Genomic DNA, 16,635 nt, shown 5'->3' on the forward strand with positions numbered 1-16,635 from the left:
GTTTGAATCTGTCTCGCTGCCTTTTTCTTTCTTCTTTTTTTGTTTCTTTTTCTTCTTTTTGGCTCCAGTGTCATTGGCTGGACTCAAACCACCCCGGCTGTAGCTGCTGTCCTCCTCGTTCTCGCAGTCGCTGCAGTGCCCATGGCTGTTCCCGTTGCCTTCCAGCTTCTGCGGCCGCGAAGGTGCCAGGGACTTCACTGCTGTCTCACCCTCCTCCGCCATCTTGAGCTGCCAGCCAGAATCTATGTTTATGACTTAACATCAGGCCAAGAATATCAGAACTCACTGGATATGGTGTTGCATGACTGTAATCCCAGCACTTGGGAGGCTGAAACAGGAGAATCGGCATGAATTTGAGGCCAGCCTGGGCTACAAAGTGAGTTCAAAGCTAGCCCGGGCTATACAGCAAGATACTGTCTCAAGACAAAAAGGAAAAAAACAGGGAGCTAGGGAGATAGCTCAGCAGCATATACACCTGCCTGGCAAGGGCAAGGCACTGGGTTTGAACACCAATACAACAAACAAACAAACAAACAAACAAACCAAGATTGAAAAAACAAAAGCAGAAGAATACCAGAACTCAACAGGCAATTATTCCTTTTAAACATTACCTTGGAAGAAGAGACAAGCACATAGGTATTTCAGAAGCTGACCACAGAGGAATAGGTGTTTACAGCTCAGCTGCTCGAGACATCTGTCCCCCTGTGCATGTGGGTCTGCTAGCCACAGGCCAGTTACTACCCCAGTTTGACTATTATTGTAAACTACATTAAAATTTAAAGACAATCAAATTTATATTGTGTTTGGGGGTATGTATATGGATCAGAGATAGAGGATAAAAGAGGGAGGAGGTAAGCAAATGTGGAAGGAAAACAGTGTGCTAGAGTTTTTAAAAAATGAGTAATTTAACTCATTGCTTAGTTGGTAAATTCCTTTATGGTGGAAGAATTTCAATTCAACTCTTAAATTAGAATTTTTCCCCAGCCACAGCCCTGACAAAGATAAAAATATTTAATATTCAACATGTCTTCCTAAATGACTGCCCTTGTGAAACCAGGATAATGATGTCTAAAACATGTTTTGTTTGGTGTCATTTAAGCAGGTACTATCATGGTATTTTTGTTGTCTTGCTTCCTAAACATATAATTAAATTGAATTTTGTTATACAGTCAGACTCAAGCTGCATATTGTCACTTCTTGGGCAAGGCTGTCACCAAGTTTCACTGAGTGTTCTTTGAGGACTTGGCTCAGAGACCAGCCATACATATTTGCATTTGTTGTTGACAACTGTCAGCTTCAAACTCCTTCCACTCTACAGCCCCAGCCAAATGGGGTTTGTAATCCCCCTTCCCACCCACTCTCTTCACTCCCAGAGACAAGAATGTTGACTCCTGCTCTCTGTCACCTGTCGGAATCCATCCTCCTGTCACTGGCTTATATGGACAAGTCAGCCCACTGTCACGTGACCCAAGCCGGCTAAAAACAGCTCCAGCACCCACTCCGAACCAGAGCCTGAAACAATGTCCTCCATGTAGAGAAACATAAAGGACACTTGAGAACACAACCCTTGGAATTCTTTCCAGGAAACACTACCAGGAGCCACTTGGAGCATCCTTCCCTTGGCAGTGCACTCAGAGACGGCCAGGAGATGAGTGCCTCTCTGAATTACAAGTCTTTTTCCAAAGAGCAACAAACCATGGATAACTTGGAGAAACAACTGATCTGTCCCATCTGCCTAGAAATGTTCACGAAACCAGTGGTCATTCTCCCCTGTCAGCATAACCTGTGTAGGAAATGTGCCAGTGACATTTTCCAGGTATGTTTCTTTGGTATTTGAGGAGTAGAAAAGATTCCCTCCTATCTGAATCAAATGATTAATTCTGAAATGAATTCTTATAGAAAATTTTGTAAGGCTCTATTTATTTTCAGTTTATTTGAATGATTTGCTTTGCAATTTGCTATCGTGTTCCTCCTTACTCCCAAATCCAGTGGTATTTTAATTCCAACCATCATATTTGTTTCCAATGAATCCAAATCACTGAACTTCTTTCACAACTGAAAATGAATTACTGCTCAAGACATAAATATTAGAGTTTCTGTATTTTTTGTTTTGTTTTTTAAGAAAACCTTAGAGGAAGTGACAGTGGCACATTGTCTGTGGATAAGGGCAGGCCCTCTGTTTCAGGGCCACTTGCAATTAGGCCCAAAGGGATTATTTTATGACAGGGTTAAAATAGTTCATGTTGCTTGTAATCACAGAGAGTGAAAATAAGTCTCAGAAAAGCTCACTGTAGCATTGCTCAATTCCTCTTTGCTTGCTTGGCAAGAACAGGCCTCTAACCCATACTTGCCCACCAGAGGAGGCACCACCGTGGCATCAGGGGGCAGATTCCGCTGCCCCTCCTGTAGGCACGAAGTGGTTTTGGACAGACATGGAGTGTATGGACTTCAGAGGAACCTGCTGGTGGAAAACATCATCGACATCTACAAGCAGGAGTCCATCAGGTAACATTCTTCCGTGACCAGACCTATTTATACCTGTTCTTGTGTTTGTGGATTTTAATGGGTTGCTACATTGCTTGTTTATCAATCACAAATTAATTATTTTGTGCAAAAGAGTTTTTCCAAGTCAGTCCATCTCAGTAGAACTGAGAATTGTTAATGGAAGGAAAGAAGGGAGCTGGTGTTCATGTTTTGTATCATTTAAGAACTAAGTGATTCACTAACGTTAATTCATCCCGTATGGCAATGTCCTCCCCTACAGCTGTGTGTTTCATACGTTTTAGAAATTTTTTCACCTCATGGTTCCTTTATAATTCCAAATCCTATAAAGCAGAAAAAAATTCTAGTACAAAACTTTGTAAAAAAATTAACAGAAATGGCATATTCTAAAACAGAAAGGTAAACTTGAGGCTTTTATAGGTAAGTAGGTGCAACACTAACTACTTTAATCCTATCATAAAATAATCCCTTTGGGCCTAATTGCAAGTGGCCCTGAACCAGAAACCATACTCATAAGTGAAATCAGATCTTCAGTGTAAACACTGTATTGTCACCCTAGTGTAAGGAATTAAAGTAAATAAAATTCAAAAGGTACAGTAGATATTGTGAAAGAGATAGAAACTTCTCAAAAGGAAAGAACAACTGTGATGAGGAAAAGGAGAGAAAGAAAGAAAGAAAGAAAGAAAGAAAGAAAGAAAGAAAGAAGAAAGAAAGAAAAAAAGAAAGAAAGAAAGAAAGAAAGAAAGAAAGAAAGAGAAAGAAAGAAAGAAAAAGAAAGAGAGAAGGGGAAAATATGTACATATTTTGCCTTTATGCATTTACAGTTTAAGAGATTTGGGAGATTAAAAAACAGATGGAGCTCAGGTTTTGTTTCCCCATTTCCTAGACTGTATTTATTGCATATACCTAGCATTCCTTTGTGGATTTATTGGTTGACTGATATGCAGTATATACATCCATTCATTTAAAAATGTAACAGGTTTTTTAATTCATTGAATTACACTGGCTGTACACTTTCTTTCCTAGAGATGACACTACAGGAATATATCCCTAGAAGATATAATGCGAGGAATCCTTTACAGTTGTGCTCAAGTCAATCTATACCATAAAGTTGAAAGCAATTTGGGGACCATAGAGAAATGGCCCCATCGTCATTCTCACTAAGGGACATGTATTTCTGGAATATCTGCAGGGCTCTAAGAGTCTTGTGCTCTTACAAGGAAAACCATTCTATAAATCTAACATGTAATTATTGCAATTATTATGGCTGTTAGTTTCTGCTTAAGAATTCAAAACTAAATTAATGCCAGGATATAGATGGGGTTGGGGAAGAATTGTTGATTATATCCTGTGGGCCCCTGTTTCCTTTGCTCCAAAATCTCCTTAAAAAAGGAAAGCACTATCATAGACCTCAGTGTATTTCCCAGATTAGCTTTCACTATATTCACAGTAGTTCATAGATCTGATCTCATTCTATTTCATTACTTTAAAATAGAAATACTGTATACACAGCTTCTTCAAAAATTCACCAGGCAATTAGTAGCTAAACAATTATTAAAAGGAGTTCATATGGCAGCTGCTTCTGTACCCCATATGGCACTTTGCACAGAACAGCTGCTCCATAGTGCCAGCTATTTAAACACCACCACAAATATTCTTCCATATTCCATATTTATTGCAATATTTTTTCTCACAATTTTTCACAGTGAGAACTCTGGAAACCATGAAAAATAATAATACTTGCTGTAAAATTCAGAGGAGAGCTAATGTTAAAACTTGTAGCATTAGTAAAACTATTCTAGACAACTCTTTACCCTATTAAGTCTTTCGTGGTGTAGCTGCAAAAAATAGTATCTAGAAGCTGGGAAGCAAATTATATAAAAAGCAATGAACCAAATTTCCAATAATAAAGCTCACAGCAAGGGCTGGCCAAATAACACATGGACTAAAGTGCCTGCTTAGGCAGAGCGCAGCAGCCAGAGATCGATCCTGGGCCTTCTGTGCCAGCCCCACCCCCAGGGTGCGCTGAGACCATGACTGAGATTGGGCATGGTGCTGTGCACCTGTAATCCCAGCACTTGGGAGGCTGAAAACAGGACGATCACTATGAGTCCAATCTACGTAGTGAGACCCTGTAGACCTCGTCCTAAGTACATAAAAAAAAAAAAAAAAAAGTAAAAGTAAATCTCATAGCTTTATTCTTTACAAGTGTTTTATGATTCCCAAATTATTCTTCTTCTTACGTTGTTTCTTGTTTCTTCTGAGATTTGCCTTTGGTACATTTTTACTTGATGACAAAACCACAAGTTGCCCAGAGGGCGTGGCCACATATCTCAGTATAAAACCAATTGTTCCCTAGAGGCTGTCAGCCTTAACAGACCAGAACCCTGAGTCTTGGAGAATAGTAGACAATGATGGAATAATCGGGGATATACTTTGTTCTTACAGAATACAATGAACCAAGCTCTGTTCATTAGGGTGACAACAGAAAAGGAGCTATGACAATAATAGGCTATGAGATATTGGTCAACTCTTATCTCTTACAGAACAGCTAGAGACTGTGGGTCTCCAAAAATCCTGGACTTATCTAGAACTCTGTATAATAGGGGGCTGGCAAGAGAAGGCACTAATTTGGTTAATATAAACAATAAACATGATAGCAATTTCAAATACAATAAGGAAAATTATGCACTATGTGTCCAACACCCCTCAGGGTGCTTTGCAAGTGAATCATGTATAAATCTTTAATTCAACAATCCTAGGGCCGGCCAGATAGCTCAGCAGCCTAAAGCATCTGCTTAGACAGAGCGCAGCCACCAGGGTTAGATCACCAGCATGCCATGTCAGCCCCACGTGCGGGGAGCTCTGAGATGGAAATTAAGACTGGGTGTGGTGGGGCACGCCTGTAATCCCAGCATTTGGGAGGCTGAAAACTAGAGAATCGCTACAAGTGGGACCTCCATAGTGAGACCCTGTACTAAATACATTTTTAAAAACCAGTCCTGTGAGGTGGCCTTTGTTATTTTTATCGCTCTATAAAAGGTCTTTGATGTTTTAATGAAAGTAAGTTACATGAGAACTTTTAAAAGTCCAACAGTCCCCTCTTCCGGGTACGGTGTCTAGAGGCTTTTACGTGGTCCAGCGCCTGCCATACAGTCGTAGGCTTTCCTGCAACACTGCCTCTAACAAAGCTAGGCTGTTCCGAGCCCCAGGGAATAGGATTGTTTACCTCTATACCAAGAAGGTTGGGAAGGCCCCCGAATCTGCCTGTGGTGTGCGCCCGGGTGGACTTTGAGGAGTTCTAGCTGTGCGGCCTGAAGTTCTTATGAGATTGTCTAAAACGAAAAAGCATGTCGGCAGGGCTTACGGGGGCTCCAAGGGTCCAAGCGTGTCCGCATCAGGATCAAGTGCGCTTTCCTTATTGAAGAGAAGAGCAGAAAATCGTGGTGAAGGTGTTGAAGGCACAAGCACAGAGTCAGAAGGCTAAATAAGACATGAAGCTGTTGCAGTAATAAAAGATGGAAAGACTAAAAAATAAAAATAAACAAATAATATTCCAACAGTATTAAAGGGCCTGTATTTTGTTTAAATTTTTATTCATTTTAATGAGAGATTAAAAAAAATTTAAAAAGATAAAATAGCAATGAAACCAGGTTAGAAGGACATTTACAGTAATTAATACATCGCATATTGTCTTCGTAGTAGTTATTCAGAGGACAAGATGCAGACATGACATCTTGTCTAAACAATTAAAGGGCCTGTACTGAGAGGCATGGTTCCCACGGTATTTTTGTTAAAACTAAAATGTTACTTCCCCAAAATGAGTCATCATTAATTTTTTAGGTGTTTTTTATGTTATCACTAATGATACTTACATTTGAATGCTGTACTTCTGATTCTTGATTTTTCAATTTTAGATATTACTAACTTTCCAGCATAATTGATTAGGATTGAGCCCTCTTATGACTGGACTCTGCCTTCTCCTTGGGAATTCCTTTACTCTCTTTTGGTTGAAATCCTTATTTTCTGGATTTTGTGTCTTCCTCTTTGTTCCTTACTCCATCGTCTTTACAGAATACATCCTCATGTACTGTCTTAAAATATGCACAGAGCCTTTCTCTCTTCAGCCTCCCTCACACCACTGCATTGGGGATACCTTGGCACAGTTGAGTTGCTGCTTCTGCAGCAGTTTCCAAACCTCTCCAGCCTCCCTAACTCAAGTCAGCTGTTTTCTTGTAGGCTTTTACCCTACAGGCATTTAGTAAAGTAAGATACATCTTTGGTACATTATTTCCTTTTGTCCAGATGTTCCCAGTTTCTAACATTTGGTAGACGTTTCTCATATGGTTAAGTCAGGAGGCTGTAGATCTTATGGAAGTATTTTACTATAAAACCAGACAGAAATGCCTTTTGCAAACCCGATTACAAAATCTTGAAGCTGGACATTCATACAACCTTCTTACCAGAACTAGTCTTTTCTCAATATTTAGTTCTCTCAACTCAAGTACTTAACTTCTTCTAGGGACTTACAGAGGTATAGCAGCATGTTCTCTATCATTCTCTGCGTTCTGGCACTGCAGCTATGTGATGTGACACACCAATATTAATGGTGTTCAAACATTTTTCTTGGTGACTCAGAGAAAATAATTGTTTTACCTTGTAATTAGTGACCACTTACATATATAGATGGATACATATAAAACATGTTTCTGTTTTATGTCTGTGTATACAAACGTATACTTGAATCATGCAAATATATGTATATGCTTTATATTTGAAAATGTACACCTGAAACAAAAGTTTTTACATATTAATACTTATCTTACTATGTATAATTCACAGTATTTGCTATTCTCCTCTACTTTTACTTTAATAATGCTAGTTATGATCTCTAAATTTATTTTACTTCTCTAGAACCTATGGTTTTAAGAAATGTATCCAACAAAAGCTGAAAAAAAGTAGTCCTGTATCTGAGATACTTCTAAATAATGTTATGTTCGGCAATATAAGCAAAGCTTTTGGATTTGAATTTGAATTTTCCAAATACTTTTAAATAGGGCTTATAAAGATTCCCAGGTCTTATAAAAGAAGGATACACTATTATCTCATTTTTATATACAACTAGTTCTAACTGGCACACAGATGAATACCAGAGAACTTTTCAGGTCTCCCTAGCCATAATCTTGTAGAGGAAAAAATGTTTGCTGGGGCCAGAGGCTAGAGAGGTAGGATGGAGTTCCTCCACTGGTGTAAAGCGAACATAATTTATTAGCAACTTTTCTTTCTTTACTCATCATAGGAAAGATTGTAAGCTTATAAGCATAGAGCTGGAGTGGGCTCCTGACTAGAGCCCAGTATTCAATGTTCACAAATTTGACTAGCCAGTTTTTAAAACTTTGACTTGAAATGGCCATTATGGAAATACACCACAAAACTTGACAAATCAATGTCTCTGAGCCCCAAGCCCCATCTTAAGCAAATTGCTAGATATTTGTCAAGTCCCACCATTAAACTTGCAGAGAAGCTGAGCTGGGAAAGTTCTAGGCTCATGAAAGTGACTCTGGGAATCTTCTGAGATAGTGTTGCTGAATGTTCAAGACCAGCTGGAGTTTGTAAGGCAAATTGTGCTCTGCTCCAAGAGAAGTTAATAAGCATTTATCTGCTTAAACTCCCCCCAGGCCAGAAAAGAAGTCCGATCAGCCCATGTGTGAAGAGCATGAAGAAGAGCGCATCAACATCTACTGTCTCAACTGTGACGTGCCCACCTGCTCCCTGTGCAAGGTGTTTGGTGCTCACAAGGACTGCCAGGTGGCTCCCCTCACTCACGTGTTCCAAAGGCAGAAGGTAATGTAGCCTCTCTAGCTCTTTCTCTTCAGCCCCTTCCAAGTCCTGGTGTGGTCAGCTCCCTGCTATGGATGGAGGAAGGAGCCCAAGCCACACAAGGGCCATGAGACCTTGATGTCTGTGTGTAGAGAGCCCACATAAAGGGATGCTCTGCAGTTGGTGTCCACGTGCCACCATGTTAGATTTCCTGCAACGAGGTGGCAAAGACCAGAGAGGTCCCAGTGTCGCAGTTCAGAAAGAGATACAGGACAGCGTCATAGTCAGATTGCTGCAGAAAAGCAGTATTAAGAGGCAGAGCCCAAGCTCAGACTGCTAAAGATTATTTGAAGCTTAAAGTGTTAGTATGAACATGGTGGCTTTTATTTTTCTCTAGCCACAGAATACTTTTTATTATCCACCAATGAAAGATTCTCTTTGCCCTTTCATCTCCAAGTCTTTGTTGGAGGAATTACAATAATGACACGGAGCTACACAACAGTTCTAAAATACTTCCTCCTACTACCTTAGGTAGTCTGGAGCAGGTGCTAAAAGGCATTGAGTATGATATATGGTCCTCACCTCAAGACCTCACCATCCCATCCTGACCAAATTCACCCTCTACTTCAGCTTATTGCCAACCTGCCAACCTGGCTTCATGCAGGAACAGTTTAGAATTTACCTGTTTGGTTCAAATAAAGGAGGGACTGGTGAGCCAGTAGTTGCGACCACTTCTGATAAGAAAATTTGAGCAGCTCCATTTCTCATTTTCTTTCAATCAGTCATCAATTCTACTTTTTGCCAGTGTTTCACTATGAAGATCAGAGTTGAAAGCAAATTTGGAAGCCAAATTCTTGGTCAATACAAGTTACAGCCAATACACGCTAGTTGCTAAAGAAGGAAGATCTTACAAGATATTGATACTATTTACTTTTATAATTTACTTTTAATTCATTCTCCCTTCTCCATTCTCCCTTCACCTCCCAAGTCCTAACATAGTAGAACTAGATGGCACCTGTTTCACACTATAGTAGTAACTCAGTTCAAAGTCAATTCATTCCAAATTCATTTCAAACACTGAAATATTTGAGAATTGAACATATTTTTCCTCATAAGAAATAATGGAAAACCAAATAATTGGTTCTCAGGCCCCAACATTACACTTATAAATTCATTTTTCCAGGATGTTAACACAAAGTTAACAGCCGTAGGTTGTGGAAATTGCCTCTAAAATACCTAAACAGAGTAAATACAGTGGATTGAATATCAACACACAGTATAACAAATAAAACTTAAAAGAAAATTGTACAGGTACTTCACCTTGAGTTGGAGGCTTCATGGCCTATTGGAAGCTGGAGAGAAACTGGAAGAGGAGAAAGATTTTCCTTCCTTCCATAATAACTCCAAGTAGTACACTTGCAGGGGTTTTTTGTCTTGCTCTTTTTTCACCTTTTCTCACTGAAAATTTGATGGGCAAGAGTGGTGCTTAAACTGAAATGTCACCCTTTTGTGTCCATGTGAAATGTGATACATGATTCACTCTTATCTGGTACAAGTTATTTGAAGTCAGATTTCAGTTGGACTAGACAGAAAAATTAGGAACACCAAGATTTTTTTTTTTTCAAATTTTGCCGTTCAAGTAGTGTAAAACTTGAGCTTGAAGTTGTTCAACAACAGAGGTATACATACATCTCTCAGGGCCCTGGAAACTCTTGGGATGGACAGAGAGATATCCTGAATCCTATTTGATCAAAGCAGCTTCATTTTTACCAGGAGGAGGCTATATTGGCTTTTACTTAAAAATATGATTCTGCAGCTTTCATGTTTTAAAACTGCCATATTTGTCCAGGTGCTGATTCCTTTAAATATGATATAATCAGGGCCCAAATTAATTACCTATTTTGCCCAATGTTATAGAAAAGTTAAGAGCAGAACTGGACCAAACATTCAAATTTCCTAAGTTTTGGTTCATTGTTCCTTGTGGATCTATACCCAGCATTAGAAAGAAGCCAATCATAAAGAAAAGAATACCTTAGGTCAAAAGAACAGGGCCGGCCAAATAGCTCAGTGGATTAAAGCACCTGCAAGCAGGCACAAGGGCCAGAGGGTCCATCCCTGGGCCAGCTATTCTGGCCCCACCCCCAGGGCACTCTGAGCCAGCAAATGAGACTGGGCATGGTGGTGCATGCCTGTAATCCCAGCTCTCAGGAGGCTGTAAACAGGCGGATCACTATGAGTCCAGTCTAGTAGTGAGACCCTGACCACCCTGTACACTCTTCCCTAAAATAAAAAAGAACACAAGAATTTCAAAGTTGCATGTTATCATACCTTCAAGTTTGTAGGGACTTAGTCTAATGAGTATCTACATGTATGTATATATTCTTAGCATAGTAGGCCTGTGATAAATATATAACAAATAAATTAGTATTCACTGTGGTCACTTCCTAAGTGTAACTGATCTTGAGTACACTAAGCACATAATTTTGGGTATGTAGTATCAACTATGATATTCCATTCCACTTATAAACAATGTTTAGAATTCCTTAACTTGAATATGTTATTCTCATTGGCCCATAGTTTAGTGTTCTCCATGTCTTTAACAAAGTCAGTCTCCAGTAAGAATGTGATGAAAACTGTAAAACCATTTGTTTGCAATGTCAGAAGTTTCACAGCCTCTCTATTATTGCTTAGGGATTACATGGACCCTAAATAAGGGACTCCAAGAAGACAATACTATGATTAATCCACAGTCACTGGTGACTAGAAAACCCCTCAGGTCTATTTTTTTATTTTAAAAATTTATTTATTTATTTGGTACAGGGTCTCACCACACAGTTAAGACTCATAGTGATCCTCAGGTTTCAGCCTCCCCAGTACTGGGATTACAAGCATGTGCCACCACGTCCAGTTTTGGACAGGAATGGCATGCCCAGGGTTCTGGGGCCAGCACAGTATGCGGTACCGGGGGTTAAACCTGAGTCCTTCAGTTGGTCGAGCAGGCACTTAGACCATCGAGCTATCTTCCCAGCCCTGCTCAGGTCTTGAGTCTCTCTTTTCTTTTCATCAGTCGGAGCTCAGTGATGGCATTGCTGTTCTTGTGGGAAGCAACGATCGAGTCCAAGGAATAATCAGTCAACTGGAGGACACTTGTAAGACTATTGAGGTAAACCAGGTGACTCCTAGAGTGTCTAAACCAGGGCTGCAATCTCTGGGAGTTTGTGACTTCCTCAGTTCCATACTAGAAATTTCCATCCAGATATCTATTTTGTTCATTTACTATAGAATGATCTCCTTCCTGATATGTCTTTGAAATATTCATCTCTTAGCCCAGGCACATAAAAAAAAAAAAAACTTTTTTAATGTTGATGAGGCAAAAATCGCTAAAGTTTCCCAGGTTCCTACTGTATGTGTTGTTCTTTCTTGATCAACTCCCCTCACTATGATATTGAGGCTCTCTACCACTGAGCTCCTACATCCTCCGTACTTTTAATTTTTTATTTTGAGGTACAACTCACTAAGATGCCCAGGTGAGACTCAAATTTATGATCTGATTGCCTCAGCCTCCTTCAGCAAGGGAATTACAGGTATATATCACCATGGCCAGCTCTGCCAACTTCCTTTGAAAATTAGTAATAAGAAAAATCAATTCTCAGTAGTGAAAATGAATCTTATTGTCACATCAAACTCTCTTGATGGAAATTCAAATGATAATAAGAAATGCTAGGTACAGCGCTTGGGAGGCTGAAAACAGGAGGATCATTATGAGTTTGATCTGTGTAGCGAGACCCTGTAGACTGTACTAAATGCATTTTTTTTTAAAAAAGAAAGAAATGCCAGGTAGTACTTTAAAAATGCATGTACCAGTTTGTGCTGCAGGCTTCACCAGGGCCAGTAGAAGAAGAAAGATCTGGGGTTAGAGAATAGTTCAATACGTAAGAGTTCATGGAGGACAGAGCTCACGCCCATGCTTCTCTATTTGCCCTTTGTCGGGTCCAGTACCTGGAACAATATTCATTTAAAACTTGCTGAATGAATGGATGAATGGCTGGCTGTGACGCTCACATAAAGATCTAGCAAATCTTCTTTTTCCTCAAGATCTAATACAAAAGGTGTGATCAAAATACATGCTGAATGTTTAAATTTTTTTTAATTTAGTACAGTGAAAACATATTGCCATGAATCCCTCTGAAAACGTTCCCCTCACTTCAAACCCACTATCCCATTCTATGGCCAATTTCTGAAGCCGTTCCAGTTCTCTTTCATGAACGTCTTTGTGGGGTGCTATCCAAAATATAGTGAGTGCTGCTTCTGAGTGCCAGCAGGTGGAAAGGTGGAGTCATAAAGACATGACATGTGTCCTCGGCCACCTTACTCACCACACCTGGAGCTGTTCAACTTTTAAGTCTTCCCCAAAGTCAAAATTAACTTAATTAAGGACATTGAAGCACCGTGACAACATAAGATGCATTGGTCACCTTCCCTTCACTATAGTGAAATCTCTGACATGGGCTACTTATGAAATAAAGAGAGGCTTATTTTGGCTCATAGTTCCGGGGGTTAAGCAGCCCCTTTGTCTTGGCTATCTGACAAGGGCAGCACATCAGGGTGGAAGTAAGTATCAGAGCAAATGTTCAGAAGGGGGAGTGACAGAGAGACAGGCAGTGACAGAGAATGAATGACGTGTGTGACCCTTCTAAGGCACACCTGTATTAAGTGAGAAAACTACAAGGCCCCACTGCATAAAGATCCACAGCACCTCTCAGTTGTGCCACCCTGGGAAGGAACTAAGCCCTACATACAGGACTTTGGAGGGCACTCATCCAAACCACAGACTAAAATGGTTGAGCTGTATGACACATTTCTTTTAAAGAATTGGTTAACACACTGATTTGAGGTATTAAACCCCTCAGTTCCTGTTCTTGTTGCTACATGCAAGGGCTTTCTGATTGTTTGCTTCTGTTCCCATCCCATAGATAACCACTCTAACACATTTGATTTTGGTTTGCCTGTATTCTCAGAAAGAGTGTATTGTTTTATATGAATCTGTTGATTTTATAAATGGTATTGTGTTGTTTTTCATTCTACTTTTTCTTTGTTTCAACTAAGCAGTACATGTCTAAGATCTGCTCATACGTCCACAAGCAATTTTCTCCTCTGTAAAAAAAAAATGAAATAACTTTGGTACTCACTTTATAGAGTCATTACAAGGAATCAGATAAGTAAAAGCAAAATACTAAGCACAATGCTTGGCATATAGTGAGTGTTTGATAAATACTAACTATTCTTATTATTTTATCATTAGAAAGGCAGATCCTGTTAAAAGCCAAAGTCCATTTCCTATACAATTTATTCAAGACATTCACTATAGTTATCTCATTTTTGATTTACACATTATTAAGATCAATCTTTCTTTTGCATACTCTTATTCCTGAAGAGTTCTAAGATAAATCGGGGACTCATTTATAGAGAGAACCTTTTCTCTTGGTGATCAGCCCAAAGAGATTCACAAATTGACAATATAAACTTTTTTTCCTTGTCCTTATTTACAGTATAGACCAAATATGGTTTAATCAGTAGCCATGAATCAGCACTGTAGTGTGGGGCCACATGGAGTCTGCAGTGTATAAATAGCAGCCCATGGCTTGTGACCAAGGTTATCTCTCTACACAGCCCTGGTCTGGCAGGGTCTTTACCAGAGATCTCTGTAAGGAGGAGCTGGATTCTGTCTGGGATGAAGAGACTGGAGAGCACATACAGGATAAAACCCCTGCAAGTCTTGTTGGAGGTCTGAGAGAGGCAAACAACTCAACTGTATCTCCTTTTAGCCAGGATCAAAGACACCAGAAGGGTGGGAGCAGACGTGGTGACAGGTTTCCTTCAGAGGCCAGACAAGGATACAGTAGGAAACAGCTGTTTCTAATTATATTGAGACTATGACAAGAAGGAACACATTTGAAATTAATTCAGCGGAACAGATTTAGGGCAGATGACAGGGAGAACTTCCTGGTGGCAAAGACCAAGATCAGTACCTCATGCTCCCTGGTCATGTCCTCCATTGAATGTGACACACTTTTACAAGTATTTTCACAGATGACTAGAGGAAAGTGAGTAATCAGTTGCCCCTTACAAATCTTTAAGATGGCAGGAGTCTTTAAAGGTGTTGCCTCCCATTCACATAGTTATTTCACTTCTGAAATTTTAAGGAAAACAGATAAAAAGAATAGCAATTATATATTTATATGTACTATATAGGATTTAAACATCCATAGACAACAGTATAGAATGTATATATTCAATCTAACCTCTATACATTTATGGTATGGGAGGATAAATCAAGGACAAACACCAGAAAGTTAGGACCTTCAAATAGTGGGACTATTGATTTTCAATGCCTTGCTCAAATCTTCCTATATTTTACAGCTGTCTAGAGTCTGACATTTTAGATATTTGGATGGATATGATGTGGTAAGGCTGGTTCTTTTTTTAGGTGGCTCTCCTGATGTAAGGATTGCTGCAGAACCCTGTGGAGGTCTCTGAATTTGTGAATCTGGCGTTCTCTGAACAAAACCCTGAGGATAGAGACACAGTCACAAATAGCCACACTGTGTCTACAATCCCTGAGTGACCCTCCATAGTGCCAGCCACAGCTGTCCACAACTGTGGACAAAACTGTGGGCAAAACTTAGCTTCTTGCCATCCTACAGGGCAGAAGGATGTAGAGCAAACCAGGTCTTTGGTGGGGAAGGGCCTGGTTCCACTTGGCACAGCATGTGCCCTCTACAGGGTTAGACCTCTGTGCCTCCAGCTTAAGTTTGGGTTGTTGCTTCCCTTCCTGGCTTTGTTCACAACCTACCTGAATCCTGGGAGTGGTGAGCGGCTGTTAAAGAATTCTATGTTCTGTTTGGTAAAGGTCTCCTTAGGTATGGCAATAGAGTAGCCCCTTTGTGGACAATTGTCCTTCCATAACTGCTTTATCTTTCCTCTCAGGACACTGACATGTGCACAATGGAACTAGTATTCATTTTTTGGCAGTGTCTAATTTTGTCCCTAATCATCTAATGCCTTGCAGAGTTGGCCTGGGGAGACACCTAGCCAGAGTTCAGCCCTTGGAGCACTGCTGAATTTAGGGTAAATCTCACCATGGACTCCTCGTTATCTTTTAAAAATAACATATACAGTTGACACATATCTACAGTGATGATGAGGGTAGCTAGAGTCACAAAGGGGAAGCCTGACTTATCTTAAAGGGCATTTTCCTTCTGAGCTGTGCACTAATTGTAGATAAATAAGCTCTGAGTCTTCTGAGCCATTTAGGCCAAAAGTGGCTCAGCTGAAGGCAGCTGCTGGTTTCTGGATTGCGGATTGAACAAGCCCAACGTGGTCTGGAGCTTCTCTTGTCTTTCTGGGCCTGAAGTTGTGGCACGGACTGAAATTGTGAAGAGCACTCCCTCAGAGATGAAACTCTCCTGAGGCACTCTCTGCTTCTGAAAATCCAAGGCTTTTGTTCTACATCCCTAGAGTGTCATCTCTTGTCATTTTCAACAATGGTACATGCATTGTGTCACTGGAGATGCCCCAGCGCCTTTCCAGCTGCAAACAGACAGACCTAGGAGTGATCTGTTTTGAATGAATGCCTGTCTAGCAAAAGCAGCTATGAGTTGAATAATAAATATCAGGTACTGTGTCCAGTATCTCAGAATGACAACGTTAGTTAATTTTCCAATGATTTTGCAAGAACAAATCATTAAACTTCCAAAACAGTTATTTTTACCCCAGTCTGTTTTTCATCTCTGAGACATTGCCTATACAATAACAAATATGAAGTAGAAATACATATGAATAATTTTCATAAGCATGCCAACCATTTTAAGGCCATGTTTTTAAGGCATGCTCTTTTTATCTTTTTTATTTTTTTATTAATTTTTTTCACAGTACTGTAACTTTCCTTGAAAAGATCTTTGACTTTTTTACTTAGATGAATTCCAAGGTATTTCATTTTCCTCAGTGCAACTGTAAAAGATATTGTTTCTCTAATTTCCCTCTCAGTGTGTTTGTTGTCTGTGTAGAGGAATGCTACTGACTTTTGGGTATTGACTTTGTATCCTGCTATGCTACTGAATTTGTGTAGCAATTCTAGTAGCTTCTTTTTTCTCCTGTGTTTAATTGTTTGCTCTATTTAGTGGGTTCCTTCTATTCTCATTCATGGAGTTCTGATCATTTTGGTCCCTCTCTAGAACATCTTTCAGTAGTCTCTGTAGGGTTGGCTTTGTCATCTTGAAATTCTTTAGTTGTTCTTTGTCATGGAAGTATTTC

At 39.8% G+C, this 16,635-nt stretch overlaps 1 protein-coding gene and 1 pseudogene across 6 annotated transcripts in view; both read left to right on the forward strand.

Moving 5' to 3' along the window:
* Positions 1-1,273: 1,273 nt before the first annotated feature.
* The window catches only part of Trim55 (tripartite motif containing 55), a 64,531-nt gene continuing 49,169 nt past the window's right edge, over positions 1,274-16,635 (forward strand). For 5 of the 6 annotated variants that reach the window (XM_004637523.2, XM_023722380.1, XM_023722377.1 and 2 more), the window contains exons 1-4: positions 1,274-1,816; positions 2,333-2,505; positions 8,181-8,346; positions 11,390-11,485. In XM_004637523.2, the coding sequence (XP_004637580.1) occupies positions 1,649-1,816; positions 2,333-2,505; positions 8,181-8,346; positions 11,390-11,485 (603 nt within the window). In that variant the 5' untranslated portion in view covers positions 1,274-1,648. The remainder of the gene's footprint in view (positions 1,817-2,332; positions 2,506-8,180; positions 8,347-11,389; positions 11,486-16,635) is intronic. The other variant, XM_023722379.1, reaches the window with a different exon arrangement.
* Positions 2,879-5,993, forward strand: LOC105743013 (annotated as a pseudogene).

The sequence above is a fragment of the Octodon degus genome, unplaced genomic scaffold (genome assembly GCF_000260255.1).
Source record: "Octodon degus isolate 3935 unplaced genomic scaffold, OctDeg1.0 scaffold00091, whole genome shotgun sequence".
Classification (NCBI taxonomy): Eukaryota; Metazoa; Chordata; class Mammalia; order Rodentia; family Octodontidae; genus Octodon; species Octodon degus.